Source organism: Mustelus asterias, chromosome 24, assembly GCF_964213995.1.
Source record: "Mustelus asterias chromosome 24, sMusAst1.hap1.1, whole genome shotgun sequence".
Taxonomy (NCBI): Eukaryota; Metazoa; Chordata; class Chondrichthyes; order Carcharhiniformes; family Triakidae; genus Mustelus; species Mustelus asterias.
This window is the reverse complement of record NC_135824.1, coordinates 6,598,698-6,621,972: the sequence shown is the minus strand read 5'-3', so window position 1 is coordinate 6,621,972 and position 23,275 is coordinate 6,598,698. Positions and strand designations below refer to the sequence as shown.

At 45.8% G+C, this 23,275-nt stretch overlaps 1 protein-coding gene across 2 annotated transcripts in view; it reads right to left on the bottom strand.

Moving 5' to 3' along the window:
• Positions 1–734: 734 nt before the first annotated feature.
• Positions 735–23,275, bottom strand: part of LOC144511178 (mothers against decapentaplegic homolog 3) — a 125,824-nt gene continuing 103,283 nt past the window's right edge. The window contains exons 7-10 of one of the 2 annotated variants that reach the window (XR_013500756.1): positions 20,311–20,448; positions 18,202–18,346; positions 2,688–11,814; positions 735–1,280 (exon numbers count right to left, since the gene is read on the bottom strand). Coding sequence is in view for 1 of the 2 variants with exons in the window: in XM_078241236.1 (XP_078097362.1) it covers positions 11,691–11,814; positions 18,202–18,346; positions 20,311–20,448 (407 nt within the window). In the remaining variant the exon portion in view is untranslated. Of the gene's footprint in view, positions 11,815–18,201; positions 18,347–20,310; positions 20,449–23,275 lie in introns of both variants that reach the window. The other variant, XM_078241236.1, reaches the window with a different exon arrangement.

The following is a 23,275-nucleotide window of genomic DNA, read 5'->3' as shown; positions in this document are numbered from 1 at the left end:
GAAAAGGAATTTTGTACAAACCAGTGTGTGACATAAAGGCTTAAATATCTGGATGTGTTTCTGAGGGAGGTGGGACTGAGGGAGGCAGTCGGAGGAGCTGGTCTACTAAAAAGGGACAGGTTTTTTGGCCCCCGGTGCATTTTCTCTTGTTCGTTTTGCCGCACTGACCAATGAACCCATGATTAATGCTGACAACTTAATACTATTATTTGGCAATATCTGTATAAATGTGCTTGATTTCTTTGTTCAGCAAAGGAATTTAGTCACAAACTTGTGGTTTTTAAAAAAAAAATGTGGTCTACCATTGTGGTGTCCATGCATATAATGATGTAAGGGTGCATATTGTAGCTCTGTACTTAATACTTGATGGTTTCCTTGTGCTCAAAGAAAGGATAGCACAGGATTTTGATGAGTAGCAATTGCTCTCAAATTTCATTTCCGCAAACCTCCATATGTAGCCATGAAGTTTCATTCCTGATCACAATCCAACAGGGCTCCATCCTGCCCTAAATATTGAATGAAGGCACAGTTGAGTATGGCTTTTTAAATTTGCCCTACAATTACGTGGGGTTAGCGTTCACCATTTAAGATTGCAGATGAAGACTGGTGTAAGGGCAACCAGTCCTGTTGACACCATGGAACCAAAGCTTTCTGTATCCAAAGATGAACTTTTGGGTGTGGTTTCCCTTAATCCATGAATAGCTGATATAACAAAATTACTCCATTAATGATGGTTACATGATAAAATGAACTTTAATAACATTGAAACATTTACATAAATTGAAAAGAATTTTTGGCCATTTCCGAACACTTTAAAGTAGAAAACAGCAACAATGTACAAGAAAGCACCTTTTTTTTGTAAAATGGGAAAGTAATGCAGCATTATCTGCTGGAACTAAATAGCTTAATGCTACTTGGAGAGATTCACAAGGTACCCCTACAGAACATGATAAAAAGCTACGTGGGTCATAGGGTAGTCAATCTAAACTTCATCCATGGCCTCGTATGTAAGCAATAAAGGTAGACGTAGGTTTTCAATTGCCTTCAATTTGCAGGCCAATTTTTGTAAAAAATATGTTCGTACAATCACATTACATTTCATTAAATAGAAAAATACACACAGCATGGGATAGCTTTTCTTTTGATTCCATGAGTTATCACTTCCACTGTTGTAAGCATCACAGATGCGGTTGTGGAGGGTGCTTCACGCCATGATGCACTGCACCACAAAACATGCTCGGGTAGACAAAGTCCAAAAGTAGGCCCGTTGAAGCTGGTCTCTGTTTAAACATTAATACTATGAGAACCTCTTCAATACAGTGCTTTAATCCACCTTGCACAAAATTATTCCCTTTTAATTCGAACAGAAGCTTCCAAACTAGTAAAACATACAACTATTACAAATATAGTCAGATTGCCTCCATGGAGCTTGGGGGAGAATATTTTTCCAATATTTCTACGGCCAATGTTTGAGGCATGGTCTATCCTAGTTTTGCTGGTGTTCCTTGACTGCAGGTTGTTTGATGAGGAGCAGCAGTAGCGCGTCTCACACAAGATGATAGTCTGGTTGATATACGCCTTGGGAGTGCCACGTAGCTAATTTAGCACTGGGCCATTTGGGTAGTGCTTGATTGTACAGCCAGGCTGGGACTATAATCTGCATTTCACATTGAGAATTTGCAGTGTACATAAGTGCTTGTTGGGGTGCTTGCCTTTTGCTAGTGTTAAAGGTCTAAAGATGTATGGACATTAAGATTACACGATCAATTTCATATATTTACAACCTGGTCCAATTCTGGGAGGTTTCTGTCTCTTAATCCATACTTGATGCCGCGGGGAAGTCTGGCACAAAAGTGCTGCAATATCAAAAACAGAAAATGCTGGAAAATCTCAGCGAGTCTGATGGCATCTGTGGAGAGAGAATAGAGCCAATGTTTCAAATGTTAATGACCCTTTGTCAGACCCTCCGACAAAGGGTCATCCAGACTCAGAACATTGGCTCTATTCTCTCTCACTGCAAGTGCTGTCAGACCTCCTGAGATTTTCCAGCATTTTCTGTTTTTGTTCCAGATTCTAGCATCTACAGTATTTTGCTTTTATCTTACCGCTGCAATATCACTTGATTATAGATTTATTTCTTTAAAAAAGCACTGCAAATGCCAGGAATCAAAATTTCTAAATCTATACTGTCATTAATTTCCATCAGAAACACAATATTTTCTGTAGCTTCCTAATTCTCTGACTTGCACCTGGAGGGTGAATCTGGGATTTCCTTGCTGTGTACAGTTACATTCCTACACCTTGTGCTGTTCAAAGCAGGAAAGGGCAGTTCTGAAGATTTGGTGCGGGTGTAGTAGTAGTAGTAGTAGATGTTGTTGCAGTAGGTGAGGCCTGTTGATGCTTCATGATTGTAACATCAACCAAAGCCATGGGTGTCTCAAAGTCTCTGCTAATCAGTGTCTGAATTCTCTGCTTCTACTCTGTGTTCTCTTTTACACTAAGTGTATGGGGATATCTGTATATAGGGAATCTTTCATAGCTTTGGCCCCAGCTGTTTGAGCATTTCCCTCAACATCACATCTGTGTTGCAGTTGGTATACTTATGGGTGCCTGAATCTTATGAAGCTCCTATTGAGTGAGAGTTGTGCTTGCATGAACAACTTTCTATCAGTGTGTGATGTACATACCAAATTTTCTCCATCATAGAAACTGAGAATGTTGAAAATAACTTGGGTAATATCTGTGGAGAGAGAAACAGTCATTGTTTTAGGTCCATGACCTTTTGGGCATTCTGATGAAAGGTCAGGGTGGAAGAGTCAATTACTACGGGGCATAAGATGCGAGGGGCAAGGTTTAAAGGAGATGTATGAAGCAAGTTTTTTTTTTTCACACACAGGTAGTGGGTGCCTGGAACTCACTGCCGGAGGAGGTAGTGGAAGCAGATACGATAGTGACTTTTAAGGGGCGTCTGGACAAATACATGAACAGGATGGGAATAGAAGGGTAGGGGGTTTTAGTTCAGTCGGTGCAGCCTTGGAGGGCCCCGGGCCTGTTCCTGTGCTGTAATTTTCTTTGTCATCAACCTGAAACAGTTTCTCTGGGGTGGCACGGTAGCACAGTGGTTAGCACTGCTGCTTCACAGCTCCAGGGACCTGGGTTCGATTCCCGGCTTGGGGCACTGTCTGTGTGGAGTTTGCATATTCTCCTCGTGTCTGTGTGGGTTTCCTCCGGGTGCTCCGGTTTCCTCCCACAGTCCAAAGATGTGTGGGTTAGGTTGATTGGCCATGTTAAAAATTGCCCCTTAGAGTCCTGAGATGCGTAGGTTAGAGAGATTAGTGGGTAAATGTGTAGGGATATGGGGGTAGGGCCTGGGTGGGATTGTGGTGGGTGCAGACTCGATGGGCCGAATGGCCTCCTTCTGCACTGTAGGGTTTCTATGATTTCTCTCCCTAGATGCTGCCTAACATGAGTATTTACTGTATTTTGGATTAGTACCACATTCTAATTTCAATCTTAAAATAGTCAAGGGACTGACATAAAAATCAGAGGTATTTATTGTGGAAGGAGAAGTATTAAAAGGACAAATCATCTCTTCTCATTCAATGTGCTACGTTCCAGTGGCATTTTCAGAAGTACCTATTTTCCAGATCTAAAGCTACGACGATATTAATTCTAAGAAATCCTGAGCAGACACTAATTTTCTTGCATGTATTTTTTAAAAATAAAAGCATGAACTGTTGAGTAGAATGAAAACATTAAAAAAAAACATATATACTAAAAGGTCAGTTATTACAATTTTCTCTTTAAACCTCATTTAATCAGGCTTGGAACTTTCCTCCACTAAGAATAATTGTTACCATCTGTTCAAAAAAAACACATGGCAATGTTTGTGACAGGCATAGACTGGGCTTATGGGGAGGTGTAGAATTGAGGCCAGCTGCTTTTCCTACAGGGATGTCAAGAAAAATGTTTAGGAAGAGTTAGTCTGAAGCATCTCCTGTACACCAACTACTGTCCGCTTCGGTGTGGCTACAAGTTTCCAATTGATCTGAATGCTAGCTAGAGTTTCCCTGAAAGGTGTGCTTATGTCTCCTTAGGAGTGAACACCAAACTCCTGCCTTGATCGGATACAACTGAGGTCCTGGGAAGGGAAATGACAGGTTGCCTCAAAAGCTTGTTTTACCAGCATTAGTCTGCATTATGGCGGCTACCTCCCCCAAAGAGTGCCCCAACAAAAGTTGAGCTAAAATGGAATGTGATTTATTTACACACCTTTGTCCATATCAAAATCAATTACTTTGCTGTGTTTGTCTCGCCATTGCATTTGTCATTCTACACGTAGCCAAGTCGTGAATGACTAGTTAATCTGGTTTTGAAAAATTATTTATGGGCCTCGCTGGCTAGCATTTATTGCCCATCCCTAATTGCTCTTGAAAAGATGGTGAAATACCTTCTTCAATTGCTGCAGTCCACGTGGTGTAGATACACCCAGAGCTAGGGAGGGAGTTCCAAGATTTTGACTCAGCAACAGTAAAGGAACAGTGATGTATTTCCAAGTCAGGTTGGTGAGTGGCTTGGCGGGGAACTTCCACAAGACGGTACTCCCATGTGTCTGTTGCCCGTTTCCTTCTAGATGGTAGTGGTTGAGAGTTTAGAAGGTACTGTCCAAGGTGCACCTTGTTGATGGTACACATGGCTGCTAACGTGGGTCAGTGGTGGTGGAATGAATGTTTGTGGATGGGGTGCCAATCAAGTTGGCTGTTTTGTCCTCGATGGTGTCAAGCTTCATGAATGTTGTTGGATCTACGCTCATTCAGGCAAGGGGAGAGTATGCCATTACACTCATGACTTGTACCTTGCAGATGGTGGACAAGCTTTGCAGAGTCAGGATTCCCAACCTCTGACCTGCTCTTGTAGCCACAGTATTTCCCTGACTAGTCTAGTTCAATTTCTAGTCAATGGTAACGCTTAGGATGTTGAGAGTGGAGGATTCAGCTATGGTAATGTCAAGGTGCGATGGTTGGATCCTCTCTTGGAGGTGATTGGTTACTTGCCACTTGTCAGCCCAAGCCTGAATATTAGCTAGCTCTTGCTGCATTTGGACATGGACTGCTTTGATATCTGAGGTGTACAAATGGTGATTAACATTGTCAATCATCAGTGAACATTCCCACTGCTGACCTTAAGGAAGGTTGAATAGCGCATGTTTTTGTTCCTTTGTGGGATGTGTGCGTTACTGGCTGGGCCAGCATTTATTGTCCATCCATGGTTGCCCTTAAGCTGGTGGTGGTGAGTTACCTTCTTGACCTGCTGCAGCCCTGAGGTATAGGTGAACCCACAGTGCTGTTAGGGAGGGTGTTCCAGGATTTTGACCCAGTGAAGAAATGGTAATATATTTCCCAGTCAGGATGGTAACTTGGAGAGGAACTTCCAGATGGTGGTGTTCCAAGGTGTCTGCTGTCCTTATCTTTCCAGATGGTTATGGTCCTGGGGTTAGAAGGTGCCGGCCTCGGTGAGATCCTACTGTGCATCTTGTAAATGGGAGGGAGTGCCAATCAAGTGGGCTGCTTGAGCCTGCATGGTGTCAAGTTTCTTGTGTTGCTGGAGCTGCATTCATCTAGAAGTATTCGATCACACTCCTGACTTGTGCCATGCAGATGGAAGTCAGGTGAGTTACTCACAGCGTGACCCAGCCTCTGACCTATCCTTGTAGCCACAGTATTTATACAGCTAGTCCAGTTCAATTTCTGGTCAATGGTAACCCTCAGGACGGTGATAGTGGGAGATTCAGCAATAGTAATGCTATTAAATATCAAGAGTCAATGGTTCTGTCTTATTGGAGATGGTCATTGCACACAATTTCCAGGCAATGAATGTTATGTATTGTGTACATTACACCCCTCCTCTGTCATAAAATATCCTTAATTTTAAAACAAGACTCCTTGTAATCAGGGCAGGAAATGTTCCACACCCTTCCATTGCGATACTACTTCTAAGGCAGTCCCTTGGTCGGGGTGGACTTGCTTCCAGCCTAAAAAGTAGTTCTCGGGTGACTGAAGTCCAATGTGAGGTGGAGCAGATGGTGGTTGGAGGAGCAGGTGGGTGGGTGCCTGGGTTGCCACGCAACCAACATTTGGCTTCAATTTGCTCTTGATGAAATTCTGCATCCAGCTTCTTTCCGGATGCTTTTCCTCCACTTTGGGTGTTCTTGGGCCAGGGCTTCCCAGATGTTGGTGTGGATGTTCTACTTTTTCCAAGAAGGCCAAGGATGTCCTTGAAGCATTTCCTCTGCCTTCCTAGGGCTAATTCATGATGTCGAAGCTCTGAATAGACCACTAGCTTCAGGGGTCTTGTGTTAGGACGTTTTGGCCCACCCAGCAGAGTTGTCGGAGCATGGTCAATGCTGAGGATGTTGGATTGAGCAAGAACGCAGATGTTGGTGTTTCTATCCACCACTGCATTTGCAGGATCTAGCAGAGGCACAGCTGGTGGTGCTCCAGGGTTTTGGGGTGCCTGCTGTACATAGTCCACATAGCTGATCTATAAAGGGAAGGCAGGTATCTGCATTCTGCAGACCGTGAGCTTGGTGGCAGGTCTGAGGTCCAGGTCTTCAAATCTCTTCCTCAGGGAACTAAAGGCTGTGCTGGCACACAAGGCAGTGTTAAACCTACTCACTGTCTGCCCTTGTTAACAGTAGGTTCCCAAGGTACAGAAAGGGGTTGATGTTGTCCAATGCCTTGTCCGGGGGGGGGGGGGGGGAAATGTCTCATTGGTAGAGGATCTTTGTCTTACAAATGTTTACTATGAAGGCCCATGTTTGTATATGTCTCAGTGAAGGTGTTGTTGATCATTGCTTGGGTTCAGCCTCTGCGGGGGCACAGATACAAGCATCATCTGCATACTGTACTTCAATGACAGAGGGTGGGATGAGCTTGGATCTGACCTGCACGAAGTGCAGGGTAAACAGATTCCCTTTATTGTTGTTGTTTCGCTCCACTCCAGCTGGCAACTTGCTGAGGGAAAATTGCAACAAGGGAAATTGAGAAGATCGTCGATGCGATGACAGCCTCGCTTGACCCCAGTCCGAATATAAATTGGGTCCATGGTGGACCCGTTGGTCAGGATCACTGCTTGCATATGATGATGGAGCGGGGGGAGGATGGTGACAAATGTTTGGGGGCAGCCAAAATGGAGGACACGCCATAATCCCTTGTGGTTGACATTGTTGATGGCCTTTGAGGTCAAAGGTGGCCTCAAGAGTTGGTGCTGTTCCCGGCATTTCTCTTGTAGTTGCTGTGCAATGAAGATCATGTCGATTGTGCCTCTTAGTGGGCGGAATCCGCATTGTGACTCTCAGAGATGGCAATTAAGGAGTCCTATTGCTGACAGCAGGGAAATCCAGCTGTAACTACTGCAGTTGGACCAGGTACCTATTTAAAAAATGACCTCGATTTTAGCATCTCAGATCTCCTAGCATGTTATTCTCCTTCCAGATAAGGGAGTAGGTCTTCTCTGCTACAGACAAGTCTGTTTTAGTGGAATCGAGGACGCTTGAAGACAGAGTCTCTGTTAATGAGGTCAGTGTGCACTGACTGACCCACTGTTCTTGATGGGCACCTCTCCATTCTTAGCCAGCGATGTGGTAGAATCCTGGGTACTTGGGCCAGAGGTGGTCTTAACTGTGCTCAAGAAACCCCACATTTTCATGATTGTCAGTTAACTGCTAGATCTCCTGCACTTTCTCCACCCGCCATCTGTTCTTTAGGTCATGGGCTTTTTACTGGCGCTCAGCCGTCTGTAGAGCTGTTTACTTGCTCTTGAGTAGGGTTACTGTTCCAGGTTCAGAAAAGTCTTGTGCTTGAAGCTCATCAGCTCCTGGTTGAACCAGTCTTGGTCAAGTGACAAAGCGTCTCTTTGAAGGTGCTGATTATAAAGGCCTTGGGAACAGACCGGTGCTGTGGACACTGCATCTGCTCACTGGGTAGTGTCAGGTTGGCAGTGAAGCACTGGCTTAATAGGTCTCTCTCCTCAACATTGATTTTCCTGCAGCATGATTTCTGTTGCTGTTACTGCTTTGGGGCAACATTGTTGATCACAGAGCAGATTAGACAGTAGTCCATCCAGCAATCATTGGCTCCTGTCATAGCGCCGGTGTTATGCAAGTCCTTGTGGTCTTTCGTTTGGATAACGACGCAGTCGAGCAGGTCCCTGTGCTTGGAGAGAAGCTGCGGTGTTACCATGAGGCCTTGTACTTGTCCCTTTGCCACAACAAGGTGTTAGTTATGACAAGGCTGTGTTTTAGGCATTTTGACAGGAACAGAATACCGTTGGTGTTGGGTTTCCTTACCCCACTCACTACCGATTACCCCTCGTTGCGGTCTGTGTCCTTTCTAACTTTGGAGCTGAAGTCACCAAGGAGGATCAGTTTGTTGCCCATTTGGACTCGGGGCTAAGGATTGTTCGAGGCTGGAAAAATTCTTTTTTGGACTTGTCTGTAGCTTCCAGTATTGAGGTGTACACACTAAGGACTTTAGCGCACTGGCTCTGGGCTAGGTTGAGCCAAGGTGTCATGACACACTGGTCTATCCCGCAAGGAGAGTCAGAGAGCCAACTTCATTTTTAATGGCGATGCCAACCCTGTGGAGGAAACAATCTTCTTCAGGTTTACCTTTCCAGAAGGTGGAACCATTACCTTGTTCCTTGATAAAAGCAAAATGACCACAGATGCTGGAATCTGAAACAAAAACAGAAAATGCAGGAAAATCTCAGCAGGTCTGAACAGAGCCAAGGTTTCAAGCATAGATGATTCTTTGTCGTTCCTTGAGCTGGCCTCCCCCTGCTCGCCAGGTCTCGCTTAGGGCAGCAATGTTAATGTTGAAACTTCTGAGCTCCCAGGCAATGATAGCAGTACGCCGGTCCGGTCTGTCGCTGTTGGGGTTGTCCATGAGGGTCCTGACGTTCCAGGTCCCCAACTTCATTTTAAAGGGGGAAGATGCCCATGCATCTGTTGTTTAAATACGAGGTAGCAGTTACACACCAGCTACCACACAGGCTTGACGGAACAAGACCTTGGTCCAGTGGCAATGGGATCCAAGAAGACTGGAGAATAGACTTCCCATACAAGTACACACACTGCGAGGCAACAGACCAATGTTTCTGATTTCTACCCAAACCATCCCACCCCATTCAACTCAACACACCAACTCACATATAATGTGGCCCCTTCCCCCACAAAATCCCCAGAGGTAAGTTTATACAGAAATGCACACAATAACACTCGCATAAAAACATCTCTGAGCACTTTATAAATGGGGAAGAAATGAAGACAAAGGAGGTTTTAAGGAAAGTAGTTGGAACAGAATTCCAAAGGGAGTGACTGGAACAGGGTAAATTACAAGAGTTCAGCTTAAAACAGCAAACTATTACAATAAATTGCCCTACACTTTCACTTGTTTCCCCCTCACAGCTGTGTGAATAGTTTTGCACCAACAGGTTTAGTCCTGATGGTCCAGTAAGTCAAGACACTGATGCAGATTAATTCCTGATCTCTGCTATTAATTGATCTCAGCTAGGTCAGGTGGTTCTGGGGCACTATGATACCCCAGAACTAAAAATCAGGCAAATATCAGTTAGAGTTTGCCCTCTGGATTGGCATCCAATGATCCTTACACACATATAGAGACAGCATAATAAAACTTAGTTGTGATGGGGGAATAGGCCCCTCATATTTGTGCATATTTCATGCAAAAAAACTAACACCTGGGTAAAATGCAGGAGGTCTGTGAAAAACTGGGTAGGGCAGAGCAATCATCCAACATTGTCTTACTATTTCTATCTCCAGGCACTGTCCCATGATATGCTAATATAATAGTTAAGTTTCTATACCCCACTTCAGACAGATCTAGTGTGTGTGTATGCATTTCTAATTCCTGATTTTCATTCCAGGAGCAGGAATTATTACTTCCACCAAACTGGCTTCCACTGTTAACATAAATATCAAAGCATGAAGAACAATACCAGTGAATTTGGTATTAGCCAAAAGCATTGCTTTACAGATTTAAATGGATGTTTGATGGTATGTGCCTATTGTTTCAGTTCAGCCAAAGTCTCACTCTGTCCAGAGACGGAAACATAGCTTGTGTTACAAGTTTGAATTGGACCCCTTCAGAAAAAAAACTTAAAAAGAAAATAAAAATGATTACTGCAAAGGCATCAAGTGAAGACACCAGGTTAAAAAATGCTGCATTTATCTTCCCCTAATTTCTTAACCCTTTGCCACACAGCTTGTTGTGAAGTTGCAGGTTCCACGGATGCTAGCTGATTTCCACTTGCCCAAATTGTGGGAGCCTAGCGAATGCGTGTTGAGGGTGTCACAGTGCTGCCTCGTCATTGGCGCTCTGCTCTATCCTTGCCCCCTCACAGTGCACTCCTGCCCTGTCTTCACAAGTGCTGAAGCCCAGCAGCAAGAACCCTGGATGATTTGTCCCCCACAACATCTCAGGGGCAGTAAAGGCCCATAGCCACCACTCTGAGATCAGCCAACACCACACTAATCCTGGAACTCCCTGGCTTGTACGAGCCTTTTGGGCACAACTATTAGATGGCACCTTGATTTTTACTGACAAACGTTATGCAAGTGCTGCAGACACCACAGACGCTGGTGTCAAGTGCTGGGGGGGGGGGGGGTGCAGTTAACTGGAGTCATGCTTAATCAATAAACATTGGCCGCTCTGCACAGCTCTACACCTTGCAGTTATATAGCGCCTTTAACTAAAATAAGCATCCCTCAGCTTCATTGAATCCAATGCAAAAGTTATCAGCGTAGATCAGGTCATTCAGAAATAACAGCTGCCAACTACTATAATCAAGTGCTTGAAACCTGTATCAACTCTGACTAGAAAAGGGGGAAGTTGTATAAGTGGGTGGTTAGTGTACAAGTCAAACTTTTGTACGACAAGTAGAAATACAGTAGGAAAAAACAGAACTGGCAGAAGAAATCATAAGCTTCCAGTACATTGATGATGAGAATATGCCCTGGGAAGGGCAGTTCCATTCTCCAGTCCCCGGCAGTTGCTGCCATGCAGCGGTGGGGCCCTGCAGAACCATCGTGGGTTCAAAACTGAGTTTTGCGAGGAGGAGGTCTGAATAGAACGGTTGTAATCATTTCTCTCTCGAGTGTAACAAATGGCTCAAGTTACCATGACAATTGCAGGCAGGAACCAACCTTCTTCCCAGGCGTAACTATCAAAAGTTCCACGAGGACGTTAAAGAGTAAAAACCAGAGAGAGAGATCAATTTGTCTCCAGGCAACTGTACTATTCAGTCTAGTCGTAGAGACAGGACACTAAAAAAAAGTCAAATAATATAAAATGGCCAGACTTACAGTTGGCACAAGACAACCACTGACAAATTTGCCATCTGGTAGCATGGCAAGACACAATAGTTTTTCTCCAGTAAAAAAAAATTGAAAATTGGTGTTTTTCTTTGTATGTCGTCATTTTGCGTTTTCCCTTGTAAATATTTCCGAACAGCATTGCCACAGAAAGTGCTCATAGTTATCATTGGAAAGTGGCAATGATGGTACCGGGTATCACTGCAGAAGTCGTCGTCGATTTACCTTTCTATAAATTAACAGCTACACTCGGCCAGCAAAATTTGACAGGTGTCTTCCCTGAGATAACACCAATCTTTTACGACATGCTTGAACACCGAATGGCTGGAGATCCCATCTGGGTGAGGACTTTATCCAGCCACTGCAGAGGTCCGTTCAGGTGAAGCTCAATCCAGCAGGGGGTACTGGTCACTGTCTGGCGCCTACGGAGACAAAAGGCAGGTTAGAAAATGTGGAGTGTTCTCTCCCTCAAAAGTACATTCTATCCCCACCCATAAAGGGTGGCACAGGGGCGCAGTGGTTAGCACTGCTGCCGCACTGCTGCCTCACGGCACCAAGGACCCGGGTTCAATTCCATCCTTGGATCACTGTCTGTGTGGAGTCTGCACATTCTCCCCATGTCTGCGTGGGTTTCCTCCGAGTGCTCCAGTTTCCTCCCATAGTCCAAAGATGTGTGGGTTAGGTGGATTGGCTATGCTAAATTGTCGCTTGGTGTCAAGAGGATTAGCAGGGTAAATATATGGGGTTATGGGTAGAGGGCTATCAGCAGACCCCTGCCATCTCAATGCCAAGCCTCCTTGATCAGGCACTATGTGCCTCTGAATGGAGGAACCCCTGAAGCCCCTAAGGCAGCCTGACGGGGTTTGTTTTCAAAGCTTTTAGTCTGGTGGGTCCAGCAGTGGCTGGATGAGGGCTAATCACTTAAGGGTCTCAATGGTGACTGATGGGAAGGCCTTCATATGAGCCCTCCCACCTCAAAACTTAATCGGGGTAGAGGTGGGAAGGCAGCAGGTTCCCCATTCACCCTATTAAATGCACCTCCCATCACCAAACTGGCCTCACTAAACTTTGAACCAACCCTAAACCCTAAACAACCCTAAACAAGACGTACAGACATAAAAGCAATCAAGGAATTATGGGCAAAAGGGATGCAGGACCTGATAATACCAAGCTCCTGTACTGCAATTGGCTAGGACAGATGGATTTAAGTCTAATGGAAAGAAAGCATCTGAAGGTTCAACAAAGAACAGTACAGCACAGGAAACAGGCCCTTCAGCCCTCCAAGCCTGTGCCGCTCCTTGGTCCAACTAGACCAATCGTTTGTATCCCTCCATTCCCAGGCTGCTCATGTGACTATCCAGGTAAGTCTTAAACGATGTCAGCGTGCCTGCCTCCACCACCCTACTTGGCAGCGCATTCCAGGCCCCCACCACCCTCTGTGTAAAAAACATCCCTCTGATATCGGAGTTATACTTCGCCCCTCTCATCTTGAGCCCGTGACCCCTCGTGATCGTCACCTCCGACCTGGGAAAAAGCTTCCCACTGTTCACCCTATCTATCCCCTTCATAATCTTGTACACCTCTATTAGTTCTCCCCTCATTCTCCGTCTTTCCAGGGAGAACAACCCCAGTCTACCCAATCTCTCCTCATAGCTAAGACCCTCCATACCAGGCAACATCCTGGTAAACCTTCTCTGCACTCTCTCTAACGCCTCCACGTCCTTCTGGTAGTGCGGCGACCAGAACTGGATGCAGTACTCCAAATGTGGCCTAACCAGCGTTCTATACAGCTGCATCATCAGACTCCAGCTTTTATACTCTATACCCCGTCCTATAAAGGCAAGCATACCATATGCCTTCTTCACCACCTTCTCCACCTGTGTTGCCACCTTCAAGGATTTGTGGACTTGCACACCTAGGTCCCTGTGTTTCTATACTCCTGATGACTCATGCCATTTATTGTATAACTCCTCCCTACATTATTTATTCCAAAATGCATCACTTCGCATTTCTCCGGATTAAACTCCATCTGCCACCTCTCCGCCCAATTTTCCAGCCTATCTATATCCTGCTGTATTGCCCGACAATGCTCTTCGCTATCCGCAAGTCCAGCCATCTTCGTGTCATCCGCAAACTTGCTGATTACACCAGTTACACCTTCTTCCAAATCATTTATATATATCACAAATAGCAGAGGCCCCAGTTCAGAGCCCTGCGGAACACCACTGGTCACAGACCTCCAGCCGGAAAAAGACCCTTCGACCACTACCCTCTGTCTCCGATGGCCAAGCCAGTTCTCCACCCATCTAGCCACTTCTTGTATCCCATGAGCCTTAACCTTCTTAACCAACCTGCCATGTGGGACTTTGTCAAATGCCTTACTGAAATCCATATAGACGACATCCACGGCCCTTCCTTCATCAACCGTTTTTGTCACTTCCTCAAAAGACTCCACCAAATTTGTAAGGCACGACCTCCCTCTTACAAAACCATGCTGTCTGTCACTAATGAGATTGTTCCGTTCTAAATGCACATACATCCTGTCTCTAAGAATCCTCTCCAACAACTTCCCTACCACGGACGTCAAGCTCACCGGCCTATAATTTCCTGGGTTATCCCTGCTACCCTTCTTAAATAACGGGACCACATTCGCTATCCTCCAATCCTCAGGGACCTCACCCGTGTCCAAAGAAGCAACAAAGATTTCCGTCAGAGGCCCAGCAATTTCATCTCTCGTCTCCCTGAGCAGTCGAGGATAGATGCCATCAGGCCCTGGGGCTTTGTCAGTTTTAATGTTCCCTAAAAAACCTAACACTTCCTCTCTTGTAATGGAGATTTTCTCTAACGGTTCAACACCTCCCTCCGAGACACTCCCGGTTAACACGCCCCTCTCCTTTGTGAATACCGATGCAAAGTATTCATTTAGGATCTCCCCTATTCCCTTGGGTTCTAAGCATAATTCCCCTCCTTTGTCCCTGAGAGGTCCGATTTTCTCCCTGACAACTCTTTTGTTCCTAACGTATGAATAGAATGCCTTAGGATTCTCCTTAATCCTGCCTGCCAAGAACATTTCGTGACCTCTTTTTGCCCTTCTAACTCCCCGTTTGAGATCTTTCCTACTCTCTCTGTATTCCTCCAGAGCTCCATCTGTTTTCAGTTGCCTGGACTTAACGTACGCCTCCCTTTTCATTTTAATCAGATCCTCAATTTCCCTGGTTATCCACGGCTCTCGAATCCTACCTTTTCTATCTTTCCTTTTTACAGGCACATGCCTATCCTGCAGCCTTATCAATAGTTCCTTAAAAGACTCCCACATGCCAGACGCGGACTTACCCTCGAACATCCTCTCCCAATCAACATCCACCAATTCCTGCCTAATCCGGCTATAGTTAGCCTTCCCCCAATTTAGCACCCTGCCCGTAGGACAGCACTCATCCTTGTCCATTACTATCCTAAAGTTAACAGAGTTGTGGTCACTATTTGCCACATGTTCCCCTACCGAAACTTTGACGACCTGACCGGGCTCATTTCCCAGAACTAGGTCCAGTATAGCCCCCTCTCTAGTCGGGCTATCTACATACTGTTCCAAAGAACCTTCCAGTACGCATTTTACAAATTCCTCCCCGTCCGGACCCCCAGCTCTAAGCACTTTCCAGTCTGTGCCAGGGAAATTAAAGTCCCCCACTACAACAACCCTATTTTTTCTGCACCTATCCAGAATCTCCTGACATATCCTTTCCTCTAAAATGGTGCCTTTCTGCTCAGCGAATAATTAGGAAAGCTAATAGAATGTTATCGCTTATTGTGAGGGGAATTTATTACAAAAGTAGAGAGGTTATGCTTCAGTTGTACACGGCACTAGTTTTTTAAAGTTCATTCGTGAGACATGGGCTTTTTACTCCAGTAAAAATAGTTCAATCAAATCACTCCTCTCTGCCTTGCTCCGGTCGAACAATGAGAACGCTTCCCCCAGGTAAGTAGCTTTTATATTTAAAAAAACGTGGTGGAGGCAGAGTCTTTGAACTTTCTTAACGCAGAGCTAGATAGATTCTTGATCAACAAGGGGGTGAAAGGTTTTTGGAGATAGGCAGAAATCTGGGGTTGAGGTTACAATTAGATTAGACATGATCTAATTGAATGGCAGATAAGGCTCGATGGGCCGAGTGGCCTACTCCTGCTCCTAATTCATATGTTTTTCCATTTACTCTGTCATGCCCCTCCTACCTGATGATTGAGATGATTTGATTTTGGATCTGAACTTGGTTACACACTGAACATGGTGCCTTTTAACACATGGTCAAAATCCTGGAGCTCACTTCCCAACAGCACTGTGGATGTACCTACACCACGTGGACTACAGCAGTTCATGAAAGTGGCTCACCACTACCTTCTCAAGAGTAATAAATGTTGGCCTAGCCAGCGACCTCCACATCACACAAAAAGGATTAAACAAATCAGTGACCTGAAGTTTCAACGAAGCCTACTTACCTGTATTGGATTTGGCCTGCCTACCTACCTGTAGTGGGGGAGGCGATGGCCTAGTGGTATTATCACTGGACTATTAATCCAGAAACTCAGCTAATGTTCTGGGAACCAGGTGTCAAATCCCGCCATGGCAGATGGTGGAATTTGAATTCTCTGAGGCTGAACATGCAAACTTCTCTTTCAGCTTTATTAGTAACTTGCCTTGCAGTAGCATTTCTCACATACCGACAGATCACTAAAGGTAGCGAGAGTGAGAAAAAAATTAACACAGATAGAGGGAGAGAAGAGTAAGTCCCACTCGAATGAGCAGGGGCACTGAGAGGTTTTTCATATAGAGGAGGAAGTTGGAGGCTTAAAGTTAAAGTTTATTTATTAGTCACAAGTAGGCTTACATCAACACTGCAATAAAGTTACTGTGAAACTAGTCGCCACACTCTGGCACCTGTTCGGTACACTGAGGGAGAATTTAGCATGGCCAATGTATCTAACCAGCACATCTTTCTGACTGTGGGAGAAAACCCACACAGACACGGGGAGAACTTGCAAAGTCCACATAGACAGTGACCCAAGCCGAGAATCGAACCCGGGTCCCCAGCGCTGAGGCAGCAGTGCTAACCCCATTGTGCCATCTTGCTGCACTGCCCCACCGCCCCGCCAACTAAATGGGCTAAATAGAATTATGATAAAAATTCCACTTGACAGGGATATGGAGGATGGAAGAGTTGTCACGGATGATGGTACAGGCAACAAAATATTGCTGGAGCTCAATTTTTGTTTTCAATGAGCGTGCTAATATTACATTTTAAACCATAATCTTGCTGGTTTGAGATAACTTGGAAGTTTAATAGACTTTTAAAAAAAGTCAACGAAAATGAACCACTATTTGGCTTCGCATTGATCAGAGCTTCCTTAGAAAGGAGGGAAGAAGCAGAACAGGAACCAACCTCTTCAGTTTATGCCCAAAGTTGCTGCAGGATTTACACACCACGCGCTGCAGAGTTGTTTGCCTACTTTCTAAATAATTAATGATCGTTTCTTTCTCTCCCCCCGCCCCCCCCCCACTTCATTACAAAGCACCCCCCCCCCCCCCGCCGCTCCCTTTCACCTTCTCGGTCCTCATTCAAGATGTTCAGTGGACGCTCGGGGGCAACATTGATTTTTGTTTGTGTGTGTTTCTGAGCGTGTTTAGCATCTGGTTGTGATTATCGAGCTGGACAGGAGCCAACGCTTTTGGAGTTTGGCTGTTATTTCAATGTGGGGAGAACCAGCAAAGTCTCCAAACATCTGGTGGATTTGGAGAATGGGTGGGAGTTGCTAATCAGAGCTGCTGCTGTCCCTCCTGTCTGCTAAACACGAATGTGCAAAAGGAAATATATATCTTGAATTACCAAGCTAATTTGGAGACATTACTGTGCAAAATTACACAGTGTAATGTAATAGAAATGTTCTCCCCTTTTCCTCCAAAGACTGGATGCTGATGAACTGAACATCCAGCAACGTAAAGTGGGTTGCACAGACACAGGACAGCTTTACATCCATCTGATCCTTTAGGTCAATACTTTGGACAACACATTTTTACAACAACTTGCATTTGCAGAACGACTTTAATGTCGTGAAACATTTCAAGGCACTTCATGGGCGACCAGCAAAGCCATTTAAGGAAATATCAAGACTGCTGATCAAAAGTTTCTCCAAGGTGCAAGGTTTAAAGGAGCACCTTGAAAGGAAGAAAGGAATATGGAAAGAGTTAGGGAGGAGATTCCAGAGCTTAGAGCCCAAGTAGTTGAAGGCACGGCTGTCAAATGATTTAGGCTCCGATTCCACTGTTGTGTTGATCGAGGTTGTTTTGGTAATACAACGTACAGTAATTTTATGTTGCTGCTCTTTTATTCTTTAATTAGATCAGTCATGAAAGCACAAGTGTGTTTAGGGATTGCCAACATGTGTGTGAAACCTGCCCCAAGGGTGCCGGTGGCATTAGTAGAACCATTCAATAATATTGCGGCTTCAGAAGGACGCAAAGTGCGAGGCCCATCCCCCACCATACAACAGTGGCCCCAACAAGTGCCACGTAAACACAGCCTTGGACTCGCGCTCACCCGTCCTGCAAACGAAGCAGTCAGCCATCCCCGGAACTGGCAGAGCCCTGTGGAGCATTCACACCACCTGCTCTCTCGACTCAGCACCGGGACTCCTGCTCGCGTCGCAAGGTGTGCAAACCAACATGACCGCGAGCGTCTGAAGCACCCAATGCCCTTCATTGCCAGAGCCCTGCATTATTGAGAGGCTGTGATGCATTTGGCATCGAACATCGTAAACAATACCTGTACTCTGCTCCCCAGCCTTTAACAAAGCTCATTCGGATCGTGCACATTCTGGTCAGCTGGTAAACGGCTTCAAAACCCTGGTTCACTGACTGAGCCAGCAGGGCTGCAAACTCCTGGTTATTAAAGATCTTGAGGTTGCATCCTGTTAAGGGAGAGAGCAAACTCATTGCAGATCAGAATGCACGGTGCTTGCCAAAAAACTGCCATCTTCTGCCCACAAAATTTCAACCCCACCACCCTGATTCCAGCTTACAGCTCCCTGCCAAGTCCCTGTGTTTGCCTATTTAAACCATCTAAACCTCTTGATTGAGTGCCAACCTGTAGCTCACTCTTGGGTAACTGTTATTCCAGTAATAAAGCATCTAAACCCCTTGATTAAATTCTAGTCTGTTGCTCGTTCCTGCATAACTGTTATTCCACTTATAGGCCAGCTGAATCTAGCCTGCAACTCACCGCTGGGAAATTGTTATTAAATAATATAAACCGTCAAACCACTTGCTTTTAAATTTAGCATTTAATCATAGAATCCCTATAGTGCAGAAGGCAGCCATTCGGCCCATCAAGTCTGCAGTGACAACAATCCCACCCAGGCCCTATTCCCGTAACCCCACATATTTACCCCACTAATCCGTCTAACCTATGCATCCCAGGACACTAAGGGGCAATTGAGCATGGCCAATCAACCTAACCCACATATCTTTGGAGTGTGGGAGGAAATCAGAGCACCCGGAGGAAACCCACGCAGACACGGGGAGAATGTGCAAACTCCATACAGATAGCCTGGAATCAAACCCAGGTCCCTGGAGCTGTGAGGCAGCAGAGCTAACCACTGTGCCACCGTGACGCTCCAATAAATCAAACCAAATGAAAATCTTTTGGACACTAAGGAGCAAATTAGCATGGCCATTTCACCTCACCTCCACATCTTTGGCGTGTGGAAGGAAACCCACGCAGACATGGGGAGAATGTGCAGACTCCGCACAGACAGGAACCCAAGGCTGGAATCAAACCCAGGTCCCTGGCGCTGTAAGGCAGCAGTGCCACCGTGCCACCCGGTGTTCAGTAGTTTGCAACAGCTCCGTTAGGGAATGCATCAGAAACCACAAGGGCTGCGGTGTATTACAAAAGCAGTCTCATTTCAAATTAAGAGATGGATTGGGTTGACACTTGCGCCAATTATTACCTCTTGGTACTCGGGAACAAATGGCCTACATCAAAGTCACTGCCCCTTCGCAAAGAATAGGAAAATGCATATTTCACAAAGGACTGTGCCCCACTCGATGGCATCACTGCCTTACACTACAAGCATCAGGCTAGAACTCTTTGTCAGGTCATATTTCTATGCAAGAAGCACACCCTTTAAGGGTGGGACAGTGGTTAGCGCTGCCGCTTCACAGCGCCAGGGATCTGGGTTCAATTTCAGCCTTGGGTATCTGTCTAGTTGGGATTTGCATGTTCTCTCTGTGTGGGTTTCCTCCGGGTGCTCCGGTTTCCTCCTACAGTCCAAAGGTGTGCGGGTTAGGTGGATTGGCCATGCTAAATTGCCCCTTAGTGTCAGGGGGATTAGCAGGATAAATACATGGGGTTACAGGGATAGGGCCTGGGTGGGATTTGGTCGGTGCAGGCTTGATGGGCTGAATGGCCTCCTTCTGCACTGTAGGGATTCTATGAAGAATAGTTACGAATAAACAATGGGGAAATATAGTGAATAGAAAGTGCTCATAGAATCATACAGTGCAGAAGGAGGCCATTTAGCCCATTGAGTCTGCACCGACCACAATCCCACCAGGCCCTATCCCTATAACCCCATACATTTACCCTAGCTAGTCCCCCTGACACTAAGGGACAATTTAGCATGGCCAATCCACCTAACACTCATATTTGGGAGGAAACCGGAGCACCCGGAGGAAACCCACGCAGACGCAGTGAGACGCACAAACCCCACCCAGACAGACACCCAAGGCCGGAATTGAACCCGGGTCCCTGGCGCTATGAGGCAGCAGTGCTAACCACTGTGCCACCCTCTCCCCTGCTTTTACCATCGACGCAAGTTTCCTTTCCCATTTAACAGACGGCAGCACACAAAATCCACCCCATCGCAGTTACCTGGTGGGATCTTGCAGACGGTCGCAGGGTGCCACCCATAGCGCTGGTTGCAGTTTGGACTCTGAACAAAGATGGCGCTGTCGCTCAGGCATTCAGCAAAGACCTCTCCGCCAATGTAGTATAGCCTGACTCCCCTGCCTGGAACACACAGGAAACGTGCGCAGTCAAGAACACAACTAAGGCAAAGCACGGGACCTTTTCAGCATTCCTCCATGTTAAATAGTGTGCGGGTTAGGTTGATTGGCCAGGTTAAAAATTGCCCCTTATAGAGTCCTAAGATGCGTAGGTTAGAGGGATTAGCGGGTAAATATGTGGGGGTAGGGCCTGGGTGGGACTGTGGTCGGTGCAGACTCGATGGGCTGAATGGCCTCCTTCTGCACTGTAGGGTTTCTATGATTTTTCTATGAACCCCAGCTCATTAAACATAACCCTTTTGCTTACAAACCCAAGTATGCAAACTTGAATAAACCATGAGTGTAGGGTTGATAATTAAACACTTGGAAAGAACTAAAATGAAACTGAAGTGAGATAAGAAATACACACATTTCTGCTGTCTGCAATTTTTTTTTTAAAGTCCTTAACATTCCCTCTTAGAGTCAAAGAGGTTTACAGCATGGAAACAGGCCCATGGCCCAACTTATCCATACTGCCCTTTTTTTTTAAAACCACTAAGCTAGTCCTAATTGCCCGCATTTGACCCATATCTCTCGATACCCATTTTACCCATGTAACTGTCTAAATGCTTTTTCAAAGACAAAATTGTACCCGCCTCTACTACTGCCTCTGGCAGCTCGTTCCAGACACTCACCGCCCAAAATTGTCCCCTGGACTCTTTCGTATCTCTCCCCTCTCACCTTAAACCTATGCCCTCTAGTTTTAGACTCCCCTACCTTTGGAAGAATGCACACATACAGATTTAATTTCAGTGGCAGAGCCTGAACTCCTGGAGTGTCCTGGGCTTGGACTTCGCACCTGGCCTTGTCTGCAGCTGGCCATATTGTGTTGACCCCACAGTCAGGTCCTTAAACATGCACATGCCATGGGTGCATACTCTTCTGTGCTCAGCAGCTGTCTACTCCTCAGACCACAATCTGATAAGCAAGGCCTACGAGTCACTACTATGTAAACAGACCATGCTAACGTGGGCAGGAGAGCCAACCAACCTTTGGACCTGTTATCCTAATAGCCCGGCTTTTGGTACTACAGCGAGTGCTGCATTTCCACAGCTACAAGACAGAACACCTACACATCCCATAATCTGAGGAGCTGCAGAATGAGAAAGGGGAATGTAGTAACAAAAAGGCAATTAAACAGAATATCTCCTTCTGATATAAAGTACTTCTTAACCATTCTGTGTGTCTGAGACAGACATAGCTTGCCACTTTTAATCACCTTTATTCTTTATGCTCAAGATGAATGGAGCGGCATGGTGCCAGACCGGGGTTCGATTCCGGCCTTGAGTGACTGTGGAGTTTGCACATTCCCCCCAGAGTCTGCGTGGATTTCCTCCCACAGTCCAAAGATGTGCAGGTTAGGGGGATTTGGGGGATTAGGAGCGCGAGATGCTCTGTTGGGAGAATTGGTGCAGACTTGATGGACTGAATGGCCTTCTTCTGCACTGTAGTGATGCTATGATGTTTCAGGTACACAACTCTTGATTTACAATGTGCAAACTGTTGACGTATCTGTTCTCAACAGTTCTGATAAATGTGCGCTTAATGGGAAGGTTTTCTCAATACATCCGTGCAACGGCATCTCTGAGTCACCTCCTGTTGCCTTGCGACAGTTAAAGAGGAGATCTACCAGCAATTCTCTGCTTCTCTCATATGCCAACACAGGAGTTCTGCACAAAATGTTTCTTCACAGCTTGTCTCCAGTCAGTACTTGTAAAGTATAAAATTAAACAACAGGAAAAACAAAAAACAATAGGTGGTCCATTTTGGTAGGACAAATGGGATGAAGGAGTACAATATAAAGGGAAAGACTCTTAGTACGGTAGAGGATCAGAAGGACCTTGGGGTCCGGGTCCATAGGACTCTGAAATCGGCCCCGCAGGTGGAGGAGGTGGTTAAGAAGGCGTATGGTGTGCTGGCCTTTATCAATCAAGGGATTGAGTTTAGGAGTCCGGGGATAATGATGCAGCTATATAAGACCCTCGTCAGACCCCACTTGGAGTACTGTGCTCAGTTCTGGTCGCCTCACTATAGGAAGGATGTGGAAAAGATTGAAAGGGTGCAGAGGAGATTTACAAGGATGTTGCCTGGATTGAGTGGCATGCCTTATGAGGATAGGCTGAGGGAGCTCGGTCTTTTCTCCTTGGAGAGACGAAGGATGAGAAGAGACCTAATAGAGGTGTATAAGATGTTGAGAGACATAGATTGGGTGGACTCTCAGAGGCTTTTTCCCAGGGTGGAAATGTCTGCTACGAGAGGACACAGGTTTAAGGTGCTGGGGGGTAGGTACAGGGGAGATGTTAGGGGTAAGCTTTTCACACAGAGGGTGGTGGGCGAGTGGAATCGGCTGCCCGTCAGGGGTGGTGGAGGCGAACTCAATAGGGTCTTTTAAGAGACTCCTGGATGAGTACATGGAGCTTAATAGGATGGAGGGTTATAGGTAGGCCTAGAAGGTAGGGATGTGTTCGGCACAACTTGTGGGCCGAAGGGCCTCTTTGTGCTGTAGTTTTTCTATGTTCTATGTTCTATGAAAAACGCCGGTGAGAGTTCTGTTCCCTTAGAGAAGCATAACCCATTTTTAATTAGAAAGGGAGGGATTGTGGGTGGCACAATGACAGAGTGGTTAGCACTGCTGCCTCACAGCGCCAGGGACCTGGGTTCGATTCCCGGCTTGGGTCACTGTCTGTGTGGAGTTAGCACATTCTCCCCACGTCTGCTCCGGTTTTCTCCCACAGTCCAAAGTTGTGTAGGTTAGGTGGATTCACTATGCTAAATTGCCCCTTAAGTGTCCC